The sequence below is a fragment of the Aythya fuligula genome, chromosome 9, assembly GCF_009819795.1.
Source record: "Aythya fuligula isolate bAytFul2 chromosome 9, bAytFul2.pri, whole genome shotgun sequence".
NCBI classification, from domain to species: Eukaryota; Metazoa; Chordata; class Aves; order Anseriformes; family Anatidae; genus Aythya; species Aythya fuligula.
In genome coordinates, this window is record NC_045567.1 from 12,447,597 (window position 1) to 12,463,710 (window position 16,114).

Below are 16,114 nucleotides of genomic sequence, written 5' to 3' on the forward strand. Positions count from 1 at the left end.
TTTAAAGACAACAGTGCTATTATGGGAAGCCTGCTGTCCAAAACTTCACAAAAATTGCAAGAAACTTCCTAGAAATCAGCCCTTTGCAAACCTGCATCTCAGCCCAGCATTATTGGCTATGTTAGCCTCTTCACCTACCCGAACAATACAGGTTAAATGCGGCACCCGTGCCCAGGTGGCTTCAGGGGCTCTGTGAGGAGAGGCCGGGGCTGCCTCACGCCAGACACAGCTGGTTCCGGCTGGTTCCAGCCTGCTCCAGATGGTTCCAGAAGGTTCCGCCGGGGAGCGGTGCGGGGAAGGTCTCTCAGTTTGTGTTTCTCTCCATACAACGCTGTTTTAACTGGTGATAAATTAACTTTCCTGAAGTTGAGTCTGCTTTGCCCATGGTGGTAATTTTGCCTTTATCTCAACCCAGGAGCTTTTTCATCATTTTATTTCTCCCCTGTCCCGCTGAGGAGTGAGAGAGCAGCTGGGTGGGTGTCTGGCTCTGCAACAACCGGCAGACCTAGCATAACCAAGAGAAGCTGCAGCCTGGATTAATCTGTGTTAGGATACGTGCAAATGACTAAAAGGTCTCCCTTCCCCCTTTATTCTACATCTAATGAACAAAGTTACTAATGACAGTAACTTTGATTTGTAAATGTATAAAAAAAATGCCTAAAATTGTGCATTTTCTAGAACGTCAGCCTGCTGCCAGTACACTGTTTTTTTGTAGCTAACCTTTCATGGTTTCTCACTGCCCACCTCTCTCCCTACCCCCTGCTTAAAAGCAAACCATGGGTTCCCAGGTGTTCACTATTACAGAGCCCATTCGCTATTATGGAGTCTATTTTCAGAGTGAGGAGTTTGTCCCTTGACGTAAGGGACATGTCCCTTGACAATCACAGCGATTATTTTTTAGTGCATGATCCTGATGTTTCATTTGCTCAATGGGGATGTATTCCTGTCAGCACAGGCATATAGCTGTTAATCCCCAAGTGCCCATTTCCAGTCACTGTTGCTTATAGTTAAGATAGTGTATCTTAGTGATAACGTTACCTAAATCTGCATGCTCTTTCTGCTTTTTAAAGAACAGCAGCTGAAAACTGTCACAGAATCACAAAACAAAAAAAAATCCATTTTGCCATTTGCTGCCACAGACACAGATTACTGTTTAAACTGGCACTAAAACCAATAAATAAATAAATACAAGAAAAAAAGACATGGACCCAAACATAGAGACACTGCTTCCAGCAGATCAGGCAGTATGGGATGTCTTAAACACAGACATCTGCCTAATATTAGGTACCAAAACCCTGTGGAGCATTGAGACTGGGATTCTCTAAAGACAGGCAAGTGACACTGAAACTCCACTACTGTACTGGTCGAACACTTTTCTTCACATGATTTCAAATATTTGACTACTTCATTTACCTTTCACTAGGGTTAGTTTAACATAGATGGATATTATGTAAATTCTATCATGTTGGCTTCCAAAACAACAAAATGTTAGAAAATATGCTGATAGTCATTCCAGCTTAATAGCTGCAAGGGTCAAACACAAGAAGTCTTATGTGCATAATGCATAGCATAAAGTGAGGATGGGGACTGGACCTGTCTTCTTGCCTTTTCTGAGAGCATCATTTGCTCCAAGGAGCAACTTCTGTGTTTTGAGGAAGCGGGCCGTAGTTCAGGATGGTAATTAGTTACACAACAGCAATTTTTGCTGTATGTTGCCTTCCCCTTAGAATACAAAGTTTAGAGATGTTAATGTTCTCATGTCAGTAAAGACAAATATCCTCTACTAAAAAGGACATTTAATATGGCTTAGTGAAATCATCACTCATATCCCCAGACTCATATTCTGAAATGCTGCAGTTGGAAACAACAAGCTCGAGCAATGAAGACTTTACCTGTCACATTGACCTGGGAGGTAAAGGACATATACTGCAGGCAGCCATCACTAACTGCCTGAGCAAGATGACTTATGCGACCAAACAGGTCTTCTAATTTCTGAATGATCATGTCAGACACTTTCATCTACTGTGTAATTACTTATTTGCCCTTAGGCACTTCATTTGGTTCCCATTATCATAAAACTATACCTCTTGATGCAGCCTAACATGTTGGTTCAAGTACTCTTCGAATCCTCCTGAATTTCCCTCCTGTAATGTAAGTTTTCTGTCTTCATAGAAGGTGAGAGATTCAGGACTTAAAATGAGAAACTGCACTCTGGGGAGCTGAGATGGTTATTTCTGTGCTTTACCACAGCCTCACCTCTCAGCTCAGTAAATATTTGGACTGCTAAGCCAGAAATCTCCATGTATCAACACTGGCCACCATCACCCAAGAAAATCCCATTGATGACACACATCAGCAAACAGCAACTAAGAACTTCTCGGGCTATAGTTTACATGACAGGACAGATGAAGAGCTTGTTTTAATTGTGAGCTTCTACAGAAAAATAATAAAATCTGAGCAGCAACAGCCATGTATCTAACCCTAAAAGGAAGCTACAAATGTGTTCAGTAAAGGCACCCAGCACTGATTGTCTCACCACATGCACTGGGAGTTGCTGGTGATGCCACAGCCAGAAGAAATGTCACTGCTGTCAACACATGCTCAGTCCCATAGGCAGATGAAGGTAGTTTTGCTCCAGTTTGACACTTCTATTCAAGACTGTGCACAGATTGTGAAAAAAAGCAGACTTGCTATGAATCTCACAAAGTCAATGTAGAGCTTGTTAGATCTCCAAGATACTCTTCTAAACTAGAAGCATAGGTAACTTGGAATTGGATGCCTGGTAACTTAGTCCAATAGGGAGCTATTGGTATGGTTTTAGACAACTGTTTCAAAGTTATAACCATTATCTCGGATTCAAGTTTGCTGTTAATACCTCCCCTACATGGCTGGAAACATTACAGTGGTGCACATGAGAATCCAGACCATCCTTCTTAACGTACCCTACACTGGATATAAAATCCATTTTCCTAACTTTGTATCAGCCCCAAATACACAGAAACTGCCGGCACCCACAGCAGGTTGAGATACAGTGATGCCAGATGAAGAGCTAATGCTATAGTGCCAAGCCAATAGAAACCCAGACATATAGAGACATAAACCAGCACTCTGTACTCTCAGTCTGATGAGAGACTGAAAATGAAAACAGCCAATATCAAGGCTTTTAAAAGACTGTTTTCAGGTTAGAGTCCTTGTCTAGTATGCAATCCCGCTGTAAGGGCCTGACTCTACTGGAATCAAGAAAAAACAGGCCTTTGGGGAGATCTGATAAGAAAGGGAATACGATAATGCTTTTTAATTAGTTGATAGTTGCTGGTTAGGACAATGATACTGTTTCAAGGGCTTGTGGCATTCAGATTTCTAATCTCATAAGTTTATTGTGTGTGGCAGAGGCAGAGTACCTTATGGGGAAGTTCGTCTGGAGCAGAAGCTCTGGAAATGATTCCAGAAATGGACAGTGCACACACAGCAGAGAAATTTCCATAAACTACTGTGTCCCTCTCCGATGAGATCCCACAGCTGATCACTGGGGAGTGAGAAATTTGACAGCTTTCCTCCCAAGCAGGTGACATCACAAGGTTAGTTATCTGAGATGGGGCTAGTTCTTCAGTCAATAACCACATCAAAACCAAGAAAAACAAAGTACTTGTACTCGTTGTAAAATTACTCCTTTGATTAGCATAAAAATGTTGTTCTTGTTAACCAATATGTCTTCAACCAAGGTGTTAGCATTGTATGCTTTCACTTGTAGCAGAAATAATTAGATTGTGTATACATAGACAATGGCTACACAATACACATAGACTTAGTCACCACTGGAAATCCCATGTGTTGCTCTGCTTTTATGAACAGCTTTTTCTTGAAACTCCCCATACATAAGTGGTCAAACAAAGATGAGAAAGAATCAAATTAAAATAAGAAGGTATGCATCTCTTTCCTAGCAAGGCACAGCACTTGACAGGAGTAAAAGACACACAGTTACTAGCATTAATTCCTCTTGGCAACTTCCTAGTAGCTGTTATGCATGTTGTGACCTTGTACTTGAGTCATAATACAGACGGCAAATAGTAACACCTTAATGGACAGGTGTCAAAAGCCCCCAGAATCACTTTAACTTGAATATTTTGGAATCCTGAATTAGTCACACAGGAGAACAGTCTAAAGCAAGCCTCACCAGTTGCTTGCACAACTGCAATGCACCTGGTTCACTGCAAATGACCAAGATAGGAGAAAGGAAGATGAGAACTGGAACAGAAGCTGCTGCAGGCTGGAACTGCCATGCGCAGGGAGAAGGGAGGATGAAGTTCATAGACTACCAGCCTAACTTGCTCCTGTTGCCATCATTTCTTCAGGTCTGCATTCAAGATCAAAGAAACAAATTTGTGAAACAAAAATAAAGCTCTGTTAGTGATTGCATTAATGCAGTTACAGCTGCAGAGCTGATACTGCACTAGACCATCTGTTGGGACCTCTTTCTCAGGCAACAAAACCTATTCATCTTTGAGCTGTTCCAAGTCACTGTCGCACATTTAGTATGTGATCCAAGAAATAACTGTGTGTGTATTAACTCTGCTGCTGGTATTAATTAAATTCATGTCTTAGAATTCAACCTTTTCCACTGATCAGTACCGCAAGACTTGTAATACATTTCTTGATAGCAGACACAACTGGTACTGAAGGTACATTTTACATGCTGTTTTTCAGCTTGCTGTGTTCTAAGGCGTTTGTGTATCCACTGGAGTAATATGGCTGGGGACTGCAGAAGTTCCTGTTGAACTTGGAGTGTTGTCAAGCAGTGTAAGCATGGAATGAAAAGAGACTATTTGTAACCGTGTAAGCACTACTACTCTTTCATCCCAACAGGAATTTTTCTCTTTCTCTACTTCTTCTCTATGATGTATCCAAGTTGGATGAATCTTGGAAAACTGGGCGTATTTGTTAAAGATACCAAATCAAATACTTAGACCTCTACTCAACCTTTATAATACTGGCCTGCTTCACAAGCCAGTAGAGTTGCACTAATTATGAGGCTATATTGATGCTGTAATAATAATAAAGACTACGTGCATTTCAGCACAACCTGTAGCAGTCTGCTGAGGAACTCAGGATGATATCAGGCAGCTGCACTTTCATGGCCATTATTTTAGTAACTCAAGGTCTGCTATAGCTGCAAAGCATACAGGTCCTTAGAATAATCTCCACAAAATGTACAGCGTGGGGATATTGATATGGTTCTAGTTTTCAAGAAAAGCCAGGGCATGTACAAATTAAAACGAGCTGAGAGTTATTGTGGCAGTTAGACTTATGGAAACAGCAAAGACATATACAGTTGCTAACTTCTACCCAAAGACTATTAGTCTGGTCCCAGTAGTATAAGAAGTGAAATACAGTTTTGTTCTAGTTACCTTTCTAATTCTAACATTTGGCCTTTCTCTGCTCTGGACAACAGTAAGGAGCAAAAACGCTTTCCAAAGTGAAAATTTAAAGTTCTTCGCACAATCCCATTCTATTGGCTAGGAGTTTAAGAACTGTAAGTCTTGTCAAGTTTTGTCATTCTTCACATTTCTTCATACGTTAGAAGGGTTCGTTCAATGTGTGCTGCTTTCCAGAGATGGCAAGAGTCACAGATAGCCATTCCCCCTCATTCAGGCTATGCTCTCTGAGAACATGCAAGGCTTTATCAGGAGTCCCAGTGAGTTCAACAAAGGCCTGCTTCCTACCCACTGTTAGATCCAAGAATGAATATGGAGAGATGTGCACTGACCATGTAATGTTTCCAGGTGCATTATGAGCTACAAGCTCACGTTTATGGACTGAACTTGGACAAGCAGAGTCACTTGAAAACAGATACATTCGTTGTTGCTCAGATTTCAGAGTGGCATCATCACAGTGAGAAAACTATCACACAATCCTAAATTGCTAATCTGCCCACTGAGTATGTAGTTGCCCCAGAATATCTGTCACACAATGTCATTATATATTCAGTTTTTGCACTTCAGGAATTTTGTTAGTATTGCCTTCTGTTATTGTCCTTTGCATTTTACTCAGATTGTAAATTGTCATTGTATTCTTAATTCTGCCCACTGAGGTCCAACAGATATTTGCACTTGTTAAATGCCAAGCACCAAATGACATTCCTGACTGGCATCTGGCACTTGCTGCCCTTCCAGTTATTCCCATTGTTGAGTGTTACGTGGATTATTTCCCATTTGGTAAGGTATTGTTAGGTTTGGATGAACAGAAAAGGGATGCCTATGATGTAGCACTCCCTGTCTACTCACAGTAAGATCTCTTCTTGCATGCATCTGACGTATTTGGGACAGAAACTTTTCACATTCATCATGGATCAAGTTCTACCTCTCAGACACTGGCCAAATACCCAGGCTTGTCACACTGACTTTAAGAGAAGAATGAAATCCTGCCAAAGGAAGCACAACTGCCAGGAAATAAAACGTTCACTGATAGATGCATACAGGTACAAACCTGACTAATTACAATTTTAACCTCCCCTCCAAAACTTGAAAGCTTTTAAAGCTTTCCTCACCACTTTGAACAGATACACTTCTTACACCTAGAGAGCCAGAAACATTGGTTCATCCTTCTGGATACTACACAATTCCAACTGTTTGCTCACACTTTAATGGCAAGACAGAATTAGACATGATTCATGTTCACTATTATGTTCTGTTGCCACCACATTGAATAACCTCACCAGAAAAGCCCAGACGCCAACATGTTGCTGCTTTGAGCCAGCTGACCAAAGCTTCTCTTAGGTACAATTTGAACACTAAGGACAGCAAAGGAAAGTTACTAGATCCCAATAAAAGAATGGAACAAAGATAGGTCAGATCCAGTCTTACCAGCTGAAACACTTTACCAGCCTTGCTTCCCCATTACACCATTCCTCACAACTTCAGTAAACATCCAGTTTTTGCAAAAGAAAAGCAACCAGTCAAGCCAGCTCACTTTAAATCACACCAAGGTCCTCCAACAAAATGCAGCCACTGGTATGCTTACCAAGAGGTGCCATAATTTTGTTTAAAACAAGGATGAATTGAGGAGGGATTCAAGTAACTACTGTATCTGTTCTTTGAGTTAAACAGATCTACAATAAGGGTGTATTCCAGCACAGAAGGAGAGAAAAAAAAAAATGCAACTTGTGTTTGAAGACCTCAGGAATAACTCAGGGAAAAGATTGTAACAATAAAGACAAATAAATAAATAAATAAATTTATTTTCCAATAAAACCCTTCTTTTTCAGCTTCCCGAAAGAACTGCAATAATTACATTGTAATTCTAAGACCTTCTTAGAGCAATTTTTCATGACAAGAAATGGAAAATCTGTGAAAAGCTGACAGTGAGATAAAAGTAAAATAGTTATTTGTCTTTAGAGAGGAAAACTGGATTTGGATGATCTAAGCAATGGAGAAAGTCAAAGATGCAGAGCCTTATAAACTTGAATGAACTAACAAGTGCCAGGGTACTTTGTGAGTACAGCCCAAAGAACCCAGACACAAATGCCCGTAAAAATACTGTGTGATGAGGCCCTCAAGCTAAACATCCCAAACAACAGAAATTTGTTAGGGAAAAAAAAAAAAAAAAAAAAAAAGCTGAAGATATGGCAAATCCATAAACTAAAATGAGCCAAGTTTAGAAGATTTGTTGAATTTTACTTTTGCCAAACACTACTTCTGCTTGTGTTGACCGCACCTGGTCTATCCTGTAAGAGAATCACGCGAAAGTCTCTTTCCAATCAGCTTTCCACAGGAGGAAAGATGAAGATGAGAAAATGCTGCCCCAAAAGTTGCAGTTCAAGCAAGAAATGGAAATGTTCCAAGCTAGAAAGAAGTCACTGCAACCCAATCTTAATGTTGTTGTGTATGCCTGGCATTAGTAATTCGACTGAAAGCCAGCTTGATTGTCTCTGATTTTGCAGTAAATCAGGGCAGGACACAAACCATTCTTATGAGTCATTAAAGGTTAGCTAGTTTAATGGGCTCTCTTTGGTTCTCCACAAACCGTTTCTTTCCTACAAAGTATGATATAGTCTAAAAAAGGTTCTCAGAAAACACACATGCTTGCAGAAAATACCAAATCAGAAGACCTGGTTTGCTCAGGCTCCCAGCTATATACCAAACCATGATGGAAACAGCACTCCCTCTGACTTACAGGAAATGTCATTCCTTATGCCCTTTCAGTCCTTGCTGTTTAATCACTGAGCTTCAAATCACATGTACTAAAGCTCAGGTGAGTCACCAACAACAAGAAAAACAAGATTAAGCCTGTCATATCCCATCTGCCCCATGCACACAAAACCAGTTTCACAGCTCCAGGACAGTGAAACCCATAGACTGTCATGGAAAGAAGCCAAGTTCCTTTTTGCCATATTCTCCATTTGCCATCTTTTCTTTAATGCAAATCTTATGTTAACAGAATTTCCTCACTTTTTTCTTACTGCTATGTGCTGTTTGTTAGGTAAATCTCACCCCAACAATCTTTTCTACAAATTGAAGTTCACTAGAGCATAAAGCTTCTGCAGTGTTGGTACATCAGGAAAGCAGCATGCTGCTTCATGTCTTGACAATACTATGCCAACTATTAAAGTATTATTTTATTAAAGGTGTACTTAAAAGTTCTTCTACCAACCATCATGCTGAACTACTGTACAGTAAAAAATAAAATCTTTCATATGATTGACCTCACTCACTGAGGATTAAATGAATTCTAGATACATCCATTTCAACTGAAAAATTGATTGTGGTTGCAAATTGACCAAGGTCATACACCTAGAAAAACAGCAGTGTTACCTAACTGTCATTAAATTAACTACCAGATATCATAAATCATATAATACTCGGATACCATCCTCAACAAAACAAACCCATTTTAGCTGTGGACAACTTTTTCCTCGTTCTAAATCTGCTAACTTGTTTGGAAACTTCAAGCAACTACATCTTCACTTAGATGATATCTCTAAGTAAGTAACTCAATGCACCTATTTTCTAACATAGGCAGTGTTAGAGCAGCAGTAAAGCTGTCTGTATTAAATATTTCTATACCACAACATAGCTTATTCTAAGCTTTTTATTTTCCTAACTGTAGTTCAAACCACACAGAAGAATGATTTGCCTCCATTTAAAATCTGTGCTAGCCTTATCTCAAGTAAGGGAACTTGTGCTTCTACTTCCAGGGATCCCATGTTTTGTAATTAATATCCACTTGAACACAACCAGTAAGAAAATGAGGATTGAAAAACTATTTAACTTCCTCCACAACCTCTTCTGTATCACATGAGCCTATGTGGTAAATCTCATCCTTGTCAGCAGCTATTTCCTGAAGCCCATGCCTCGTGTTTCCTGCAAATCAATGAAAGGGATATCAGGCTATCTTTTATGGTTTCAGCAAACAAAATTTTGTATGCTTCCACTGATAATAAGCATTACCGCAGGAAAACTTGCTTGCTTAGAGAGCCCTAAATATAAAGGAAGGCATAGTTTCTATATAAGTCCTAATTTTCATAAACCATAAATATCCAGGGTAGGTTGGAGTTAATACCTAATGTCTTGTTGTGAGGAGAGGAACCTGTAGAGACTAAAAGTATCAGCCAAAATTTTCAAACACAAATACTAAGTACAGGCTTTTAAATCTATACCAAGAGGCTGAACATTTCATCTGTCACTTCACAGTTTGTCTACGGTACCCTATTTTCAAACAGGGGCCAGAACTCATAAAATGTTTAGAATTTAAACATGATGTGCAGCTCTTATCAGAAACACTGCATTCTTTGGATATCAGAAGTATCAAACATTCCTTTTGAGCTCAAAGGATTCTCAATGCTGTTTGCAAGACATGAACTTGCTTTTAAGTCAGTCACCTTTCTGAACCAGTAAAGGAAGTGAGCTGCAGCTGTTCAGATGCTGTAGAAAATGGTGGTCCACATCTTCCCAAACAGTTGCTATACTTTTCCAATAGGCTCCCATGTTAAAAACAGAGAAGACTTCATTATGTGAAAAAATCACATTTTCAAGACTGCGCATAAGCAGACAACTCACTTTCAGCTGGAAGCCTTCTATAACTGGTTTCACATACACACAAGCTTGTTTTACTACTTAATTTTCTAGGGAGCAAGCAGAAACATTTAATATCCAGGATGTCTGAAGAATGGTATTCTCTCAGACAGGAACTCCATGAAACCAGTTTTACCATTCTGTCTTTTCAAAGGCAAGCATGTACAGGGTGTTGTCTGATGTTCTTCTTAGAAGAACACAGGGAAGGGGATAGATTTATGTATCTGTAGCATGAAATTCCAGGGATTGGAGTGGCAGATTATTTCACACATATTAAACAGCCAGAGAAAATTGCATGCTGTTTAAATCTCACACAAATTAAGAGACTGCATTTTAATCACTTTACATAGGTACCTGCTAGAAAAGGCCATAAGCTGCAAACAAGCCGCAGATAGAAGTGACTTGCAAACTTTCCTCTTAACGTTACTTGGAATTAAGCAGTTAGGTTTATTTTTCATTTTTAAATGTGTTCTAATTTGGGCTTCTCATCAACTTACATCTCTCCTCAAGACTGCCACACAGAACCACTCACAAGCACACAGAGCAATTTCCCTTACATAATGAGGCAATTTTAGTTACAGAGGAAACGTGCAACAGCATGATGTGTGAACTGCTCCATGTACTAGTTTGGGAAGGAAGGGAACCTCCCAGAAAGGAATTTCACTGGCCAGATGCTTTCACAGTCTCACTTGCATCACCACTTTTATTGCTTTTTTTTTCCATAAAGTTCACTTATTTTAAATTAGAAGAACAATATATTAATATGTTCTTGTAAATCACTTTTATAGCTAGGAAGCCTGGCTCAAGTTTATATAAAATGCTTTTGGCAGCAGATAGACAAAAGCCAGATTAGAGGAAGCAGAAAAGATGTACATATGGAAATTGAGGTAGTTTAAGACTTTGGGAAGAATGCAGATGTAATAAGAAACAGAGAAGATGCAAGATGGTAGACTCTATAATAAGCTTTTGAGTAGAGGAACTGTGCAAAATGACAGCAGACACAAGCTGTATTGCAGCTATTCCACCTCCCTCCCACCTCTACCCTCAAGGTCTTAACCACTGAAGAGTAATGTTCTCTTGTGATCTTTCTCATCTCAGCTGATCCTTTATTACAACATGTAGAGTAGAACAGTTCCAATGGGAAGGCACAAGAATATTCCTACCAGCTGTTCAACATATGGTTGAGCTATGAGGGGTGAGAGTATTCTTCCAAAGAGTGAGAAATAAGGGTTTTAGTACTCACAGGAAGGAAATAACTGAAAGGTCAGCATCTGTGTCCTGACTGAATATTCTACTGAGCTACTGCAGAAGGGTGAAACCAATATCACTTGCCTTTCACTGTATCCAGAGCCCACACTCATAAATATATTGACCAGATAAAGCAGCTCAGGTGAGATGAACAGAGGAAATTACTTGTTTTCAAGTTCCACTATATACTGAGGAACTGGGGAACTTACTGAGTTCTCCCAGCTGTACAGTAACAGCTGTACAGTAACTGAGCAGAAGTTCTGAGGAAAGGGTTCAGGCGTTGAGATACAGACAGGGAGATCACTTGTCACATGTACCCCTTTTCCTTTGAGGAGGAGGAGTGAGACAGCAACTGTGGTAGAGTTTAGCTGCCCTGCAGGGTAAGACCACTACAAGACTGTGTTGAAATAGATGTGTTGTTGTTTTTTTCAGCGCATTTTTTTGCAATAATTTCCCCCTCTCCCGTCCCTCCCCCCCCCCCCCCCCAATAAAGGAAGCTGGATTTTGTTTTAACCTGGTAGAACAGAGTTCGTTAGTTCCAGTCCCTGTAGATAAAAGGGTCTCTGACTACACCATGAATGAGAAAGCATGTTCCTAGCCCAAATACATGAAGGGACTCTGCACCTGGATGTGGAGCTGCCTTGTCTCAGAAGTACTCTCTTCTGCTTCTCCAGCAGTCCTTATTACAGCACTTCCATGACACTCCTATGCAGAGATGTTGGGAAGGAAGAAGAAAAAAGTCAATTGGCATTTCAGCTTTAGGAAACAAGGAGCTATCAGCACAGTTGCTTTTCAATTCACCTGCCCACAAAATAAAATAAAATAAAATAAAATAAAATAAAATAATGTATATGAAATAGTGTTAAAGGAAGATCACTCTGGTTGCAAGATCAAGCTTTCAAACATTAAGAATTACCCGAATTAAGATTACCTGTGTGACCCTAAAGCAGTTCTCTTAAGTTTTACAGTACAGTCTTTAATAATGTAACTTAAAGGGTTTTCCACAAGTTCCAAGCTGCATTCAACAAAGGAACGGATAAATCTCACTTAGTATTCAGGCACTTAGCTTTATCATCATTGTTCAGTGTACTAAGTAGATGGAAGAACTATGTTAGGCACCAAAATGTCTCCATAGCCTTGTGTGTTATGGAAAACTGGAGGCATGCTGGCAGGAAAGAAAAGCACAGACCTTGCTCCCATGCCAGCAGCCAGCCATTGCATAAATTGTGGCTTCTTTAGGGCACCACTAAGGGTATCCAGAAAGACAGAGGTTTCTGCTGTTTACAGCTCTGGTGACTGAGAGGAACTCACTTCCATACTAGTGCAGGCATTCCCCTGCATGCCTTCGAGCATGCAGTCCTTCTCTTATTTTATCCCCCTACTCTTTCAATATCCCATCTGTCCTCAGCCTGTAGTCACAAGTGAAGGATCAAGGGTATATAAATGTGAAGTTCCCAGTCAGACCCTGAAAAGAAAGTAACAAGTGGCAGAATGCCTTTAGCTCCAAGAGAACATCCCCCACTCAGTTTGATGCAGTCTTAATTAAAACTTTGGAAATAACTATAAGCATTCAGCTTTGACATTAGTGGCATCTCTGGAGGGAGAGAAAGAGATAATAAGTAATGTTTTGCTATTTATTGTGGGAGATGAATACAGCAGGTGGCTTCATCTGGCTGAAGGAGAAAGTCTGAATGTCTGGTCTATCATGGAAAATGACTTCTGTGAGCATCTGATGAGGTTGAAAGTCATAGATTTGTGTTCTCATCACCTAGGCTTGTATTGTGGAGATGTCTCACTTGGTTTGTTTATACAATATGACTGTTTACAACATTAAACAGGAAAACATTAAATTAAAATTTCAATTGCAAGCATCATCAAGCTCCAGCTCCCCTGAAGTCCCATTTATTTCCACAGGAAGCATTACTGTTAGTGCCTTAGTGACTCTGGCTGAATTCAGCCTCAACACAAGTTAGAGGAGCAAATCTCTCTCCCCAGAGCAACTAACGGTATACATAAGAGAAAGTGAAAGAAACTATGAAAGAGAAAAAAAGACAAAAAGCAAGAAACACAACTAGACTGAGGTTAGTCACTATGGGATGGTTGGAGCTGCTACTTCTGTTTAAAAACACTGAACTCTTATTTCAGTCTTAGGTGCTTATCTGAAACTTGTAATAAAAACACATCACAACAGGGAGCATGAGATACACTAGCGCAGATGGATCCCACTTCTGGGAACTGATTTCCTCCTACACCTTCTTTTATCATGAGGAAAGCCAGGATAAGTACTTAGCACGTGTATTTTTTCTTCATTCCCTATATTCATGTACTACTACAGTAGGGAGCAGATGTCACTTATTTTCACTTGTGATCCTACACTAGTTTTCACCATAGGCTCTATGTCTAGATGCTGAAGTGGCTCCATACCATCCACAAAGGGAGGAGATGCAGTGCTGACCACTCTGTAAGTAGCTGCTACCTTCCTCTGCTCATCCCACCTTAGGCTACAAAAAATGTGCGAGATCTGCAAAGAATGGAATGGAACTCAGGGATCCACTCATTGCAAATTCATATTTCTGGTGCATTAGTGGATTTTTAAAGCTTAGTCTTTTGATAACTCAGGAATATCATTAACTAATTGGACTGTGTAAACATGAGAATGGATCTTGTGGGGAATTGGGAAACAACACTGCCCTCACTTTATTGTGGGAAGCATTCCATAAGCCATTGGAGATGTCTAAAGGGGCTTGCATCTGGTTAGGGAGGATATTAAAACCAGAAGAATTGACATCAAATTATGTGTTGTCTCATCTTGAGCCAGGCCAGGCTATCACACTCCTTTTGCCATCTGCCCTCTGGTGGAAGGAGGTTCTGCAGAACAGCCAAATGGGGAAACTCTCATGCTGTGCGGAGGCCAGGTGAAGGCCACAGGTGTGTTCCACATTTCTGCCTTACTTCACTGGAAAGCCAGACTTTGGTTACAGATGGGCCACTTGCGAGTAAGCCAGGAGGGACTAAACTAAAAGGAACTGACCCTGAGCAGGTATCCCCAGCCCAGAGGCAGGAGAGCCTTGCCAGGCTGAGGTTGAGTGATAGAGGACAGCCCTGTAGCATAGCACCTCTTTATGTGGTCGCCCAGTTTTGAAAAGTGGGTAGACAGCACTTGCTGCATTTGTGTCCAGGTCTTCTAAAACTCTGAGAAGAAGCAATGCTTGCAATGCTTTAAAGCAAGGTCTCCGTGTTAATCAGAAAGGCGCACTCTAGTTGCAAACATTGAACTGTAAGAGCTTTGATTTCTTCTTACTGCCTTCTCTGTTGAGTCTGGCTGTATGCTGGTACTATTTCATCTTCAGAGAGACCAATTTTTTAGCTGTCCTGTAGTGTTTGTAATACTTACTGTATTAACTCATCTTGCCAGCAGACGGATATCTGGATGATATTCCATCTCAAAAGCATGTGAACATCATCAGACAATTTGAAAATATTTTTGTAATTGAGGTAGTCAGAGAAAAAAAAAAGCTATATGAGCAGCTTTGATCCTGACCCTTAAGCATTGTCCAGGAGTTGCAGTTCCCTAGATGTCACACTTCTAACTCCTCTTTTATAAGAAATACAAGATAATAAAAATTTTCGTAACTTCTTGGTATTATAAGATATTTCATTCCAAACTGTACAGTCTCAACTTGTTTCCCTGAAGAACCTAGGCAAAAAATATTGACTCACATAAAGGAAATGAAGGACAACGTAAGTATGTAGGACCTGAGTATTAGACGATATAATAATGATCACATAGACCTAAATAACTATGCTGAATGCAGCGTCTGATTATTTTTTTCCATGTCAGGACTGAGTTCAAATAATTCCTAAGTGTAACAATTGAATTTTTTTTAAATAACCAAGAATTAAAACCTGGGAATATTCCAAGGCAAAAAGTAGCCAGTAACGTAGTCTAGACATGGTGGGAAATGCACTTATAATACTTAATTTTCAACAGAATGCAGTTTTTCTGTTGAAGCATATTTGAAAGTGTGAGAAAAGTTCAGTATGACTTAAAATGCGCCTACTGAGAATAAAGCTGAACTACAAATGACAAAAAGGAAGGCAGTGAGAAAAAATAAATACTTCACTAAGGCAGAGTAAGTCAGAGGCTTACATAAGAGCCAGAGAACCTGGGGAAAGAGGGCATCTTTTATTACACAGGTAATAAAAATGCAAAAGAGAAAGCTGAATCATTAAGAGATGGAAACTGATGAAATTAGCAACTGTGAAATGGCAGAGACTGAAGGCCTTGTTTCAGCAAGAAGTAATCATGATTATGAAGTTAAAACAGCCTTCTGAGTAGCTATTTATAAAGAACTGATATAGAAATTGGAAGAAACTTGGCTACCCATTTGTTGGCTTAATTTCATTTATCCCTGGGTGTTAGAAGACAAAAAGATAATTTCAATGTAGTCACAAACATTTTTGAAAAGACATGGGAAAGTCCAGACAACTAAGAGAGCCTATACTATATTGAATACATATGCCTGACATTCATCTTAAGTAGAGTAATAGAGTAAATAAGGAGAAAGGAAATGTCTAAAGCATAGAACCACAAGCAAAGCATGCTTACAAAGAACACAATTTATTAGGCAAGGACAATGAGGATATTCACAGACAGAAAGATTAACATATGAAAAGGAAAGGCATTTGTAGCGTAAGTATTTCTATGCTACTTAATATATGACTTCATGAAACCTACCATTACCAATCAAAGTTGGATCTGATGCACAAATATGTGAGATCAAAACACAATAAAATAA

General features: G+C 39.7%; 1 protein-coding gene across 1 annotated transcript in view; it reads right to left on the minus strand.

Moving 5' to 3' along the window:
* ARHGEF4 (Rho guanine nucleotide exchange factor 4) overlaps nt 1-16,114 on the minus strand; it is a 206,108-nt gene that overhangs the window by 162,896 nt on the left and 27,098 nt on the right. The window contains exon 3 of the mRNA XM_032193019.1: nt 11,940-12,020. Within this exon, the coding sequence (XP_032048910.1) occupies nt 11,940-12,020 (81 nt within the window). The remainder of the gene's footprint in view (nt 1-11,939; nt 12,021-16,114) is intronic.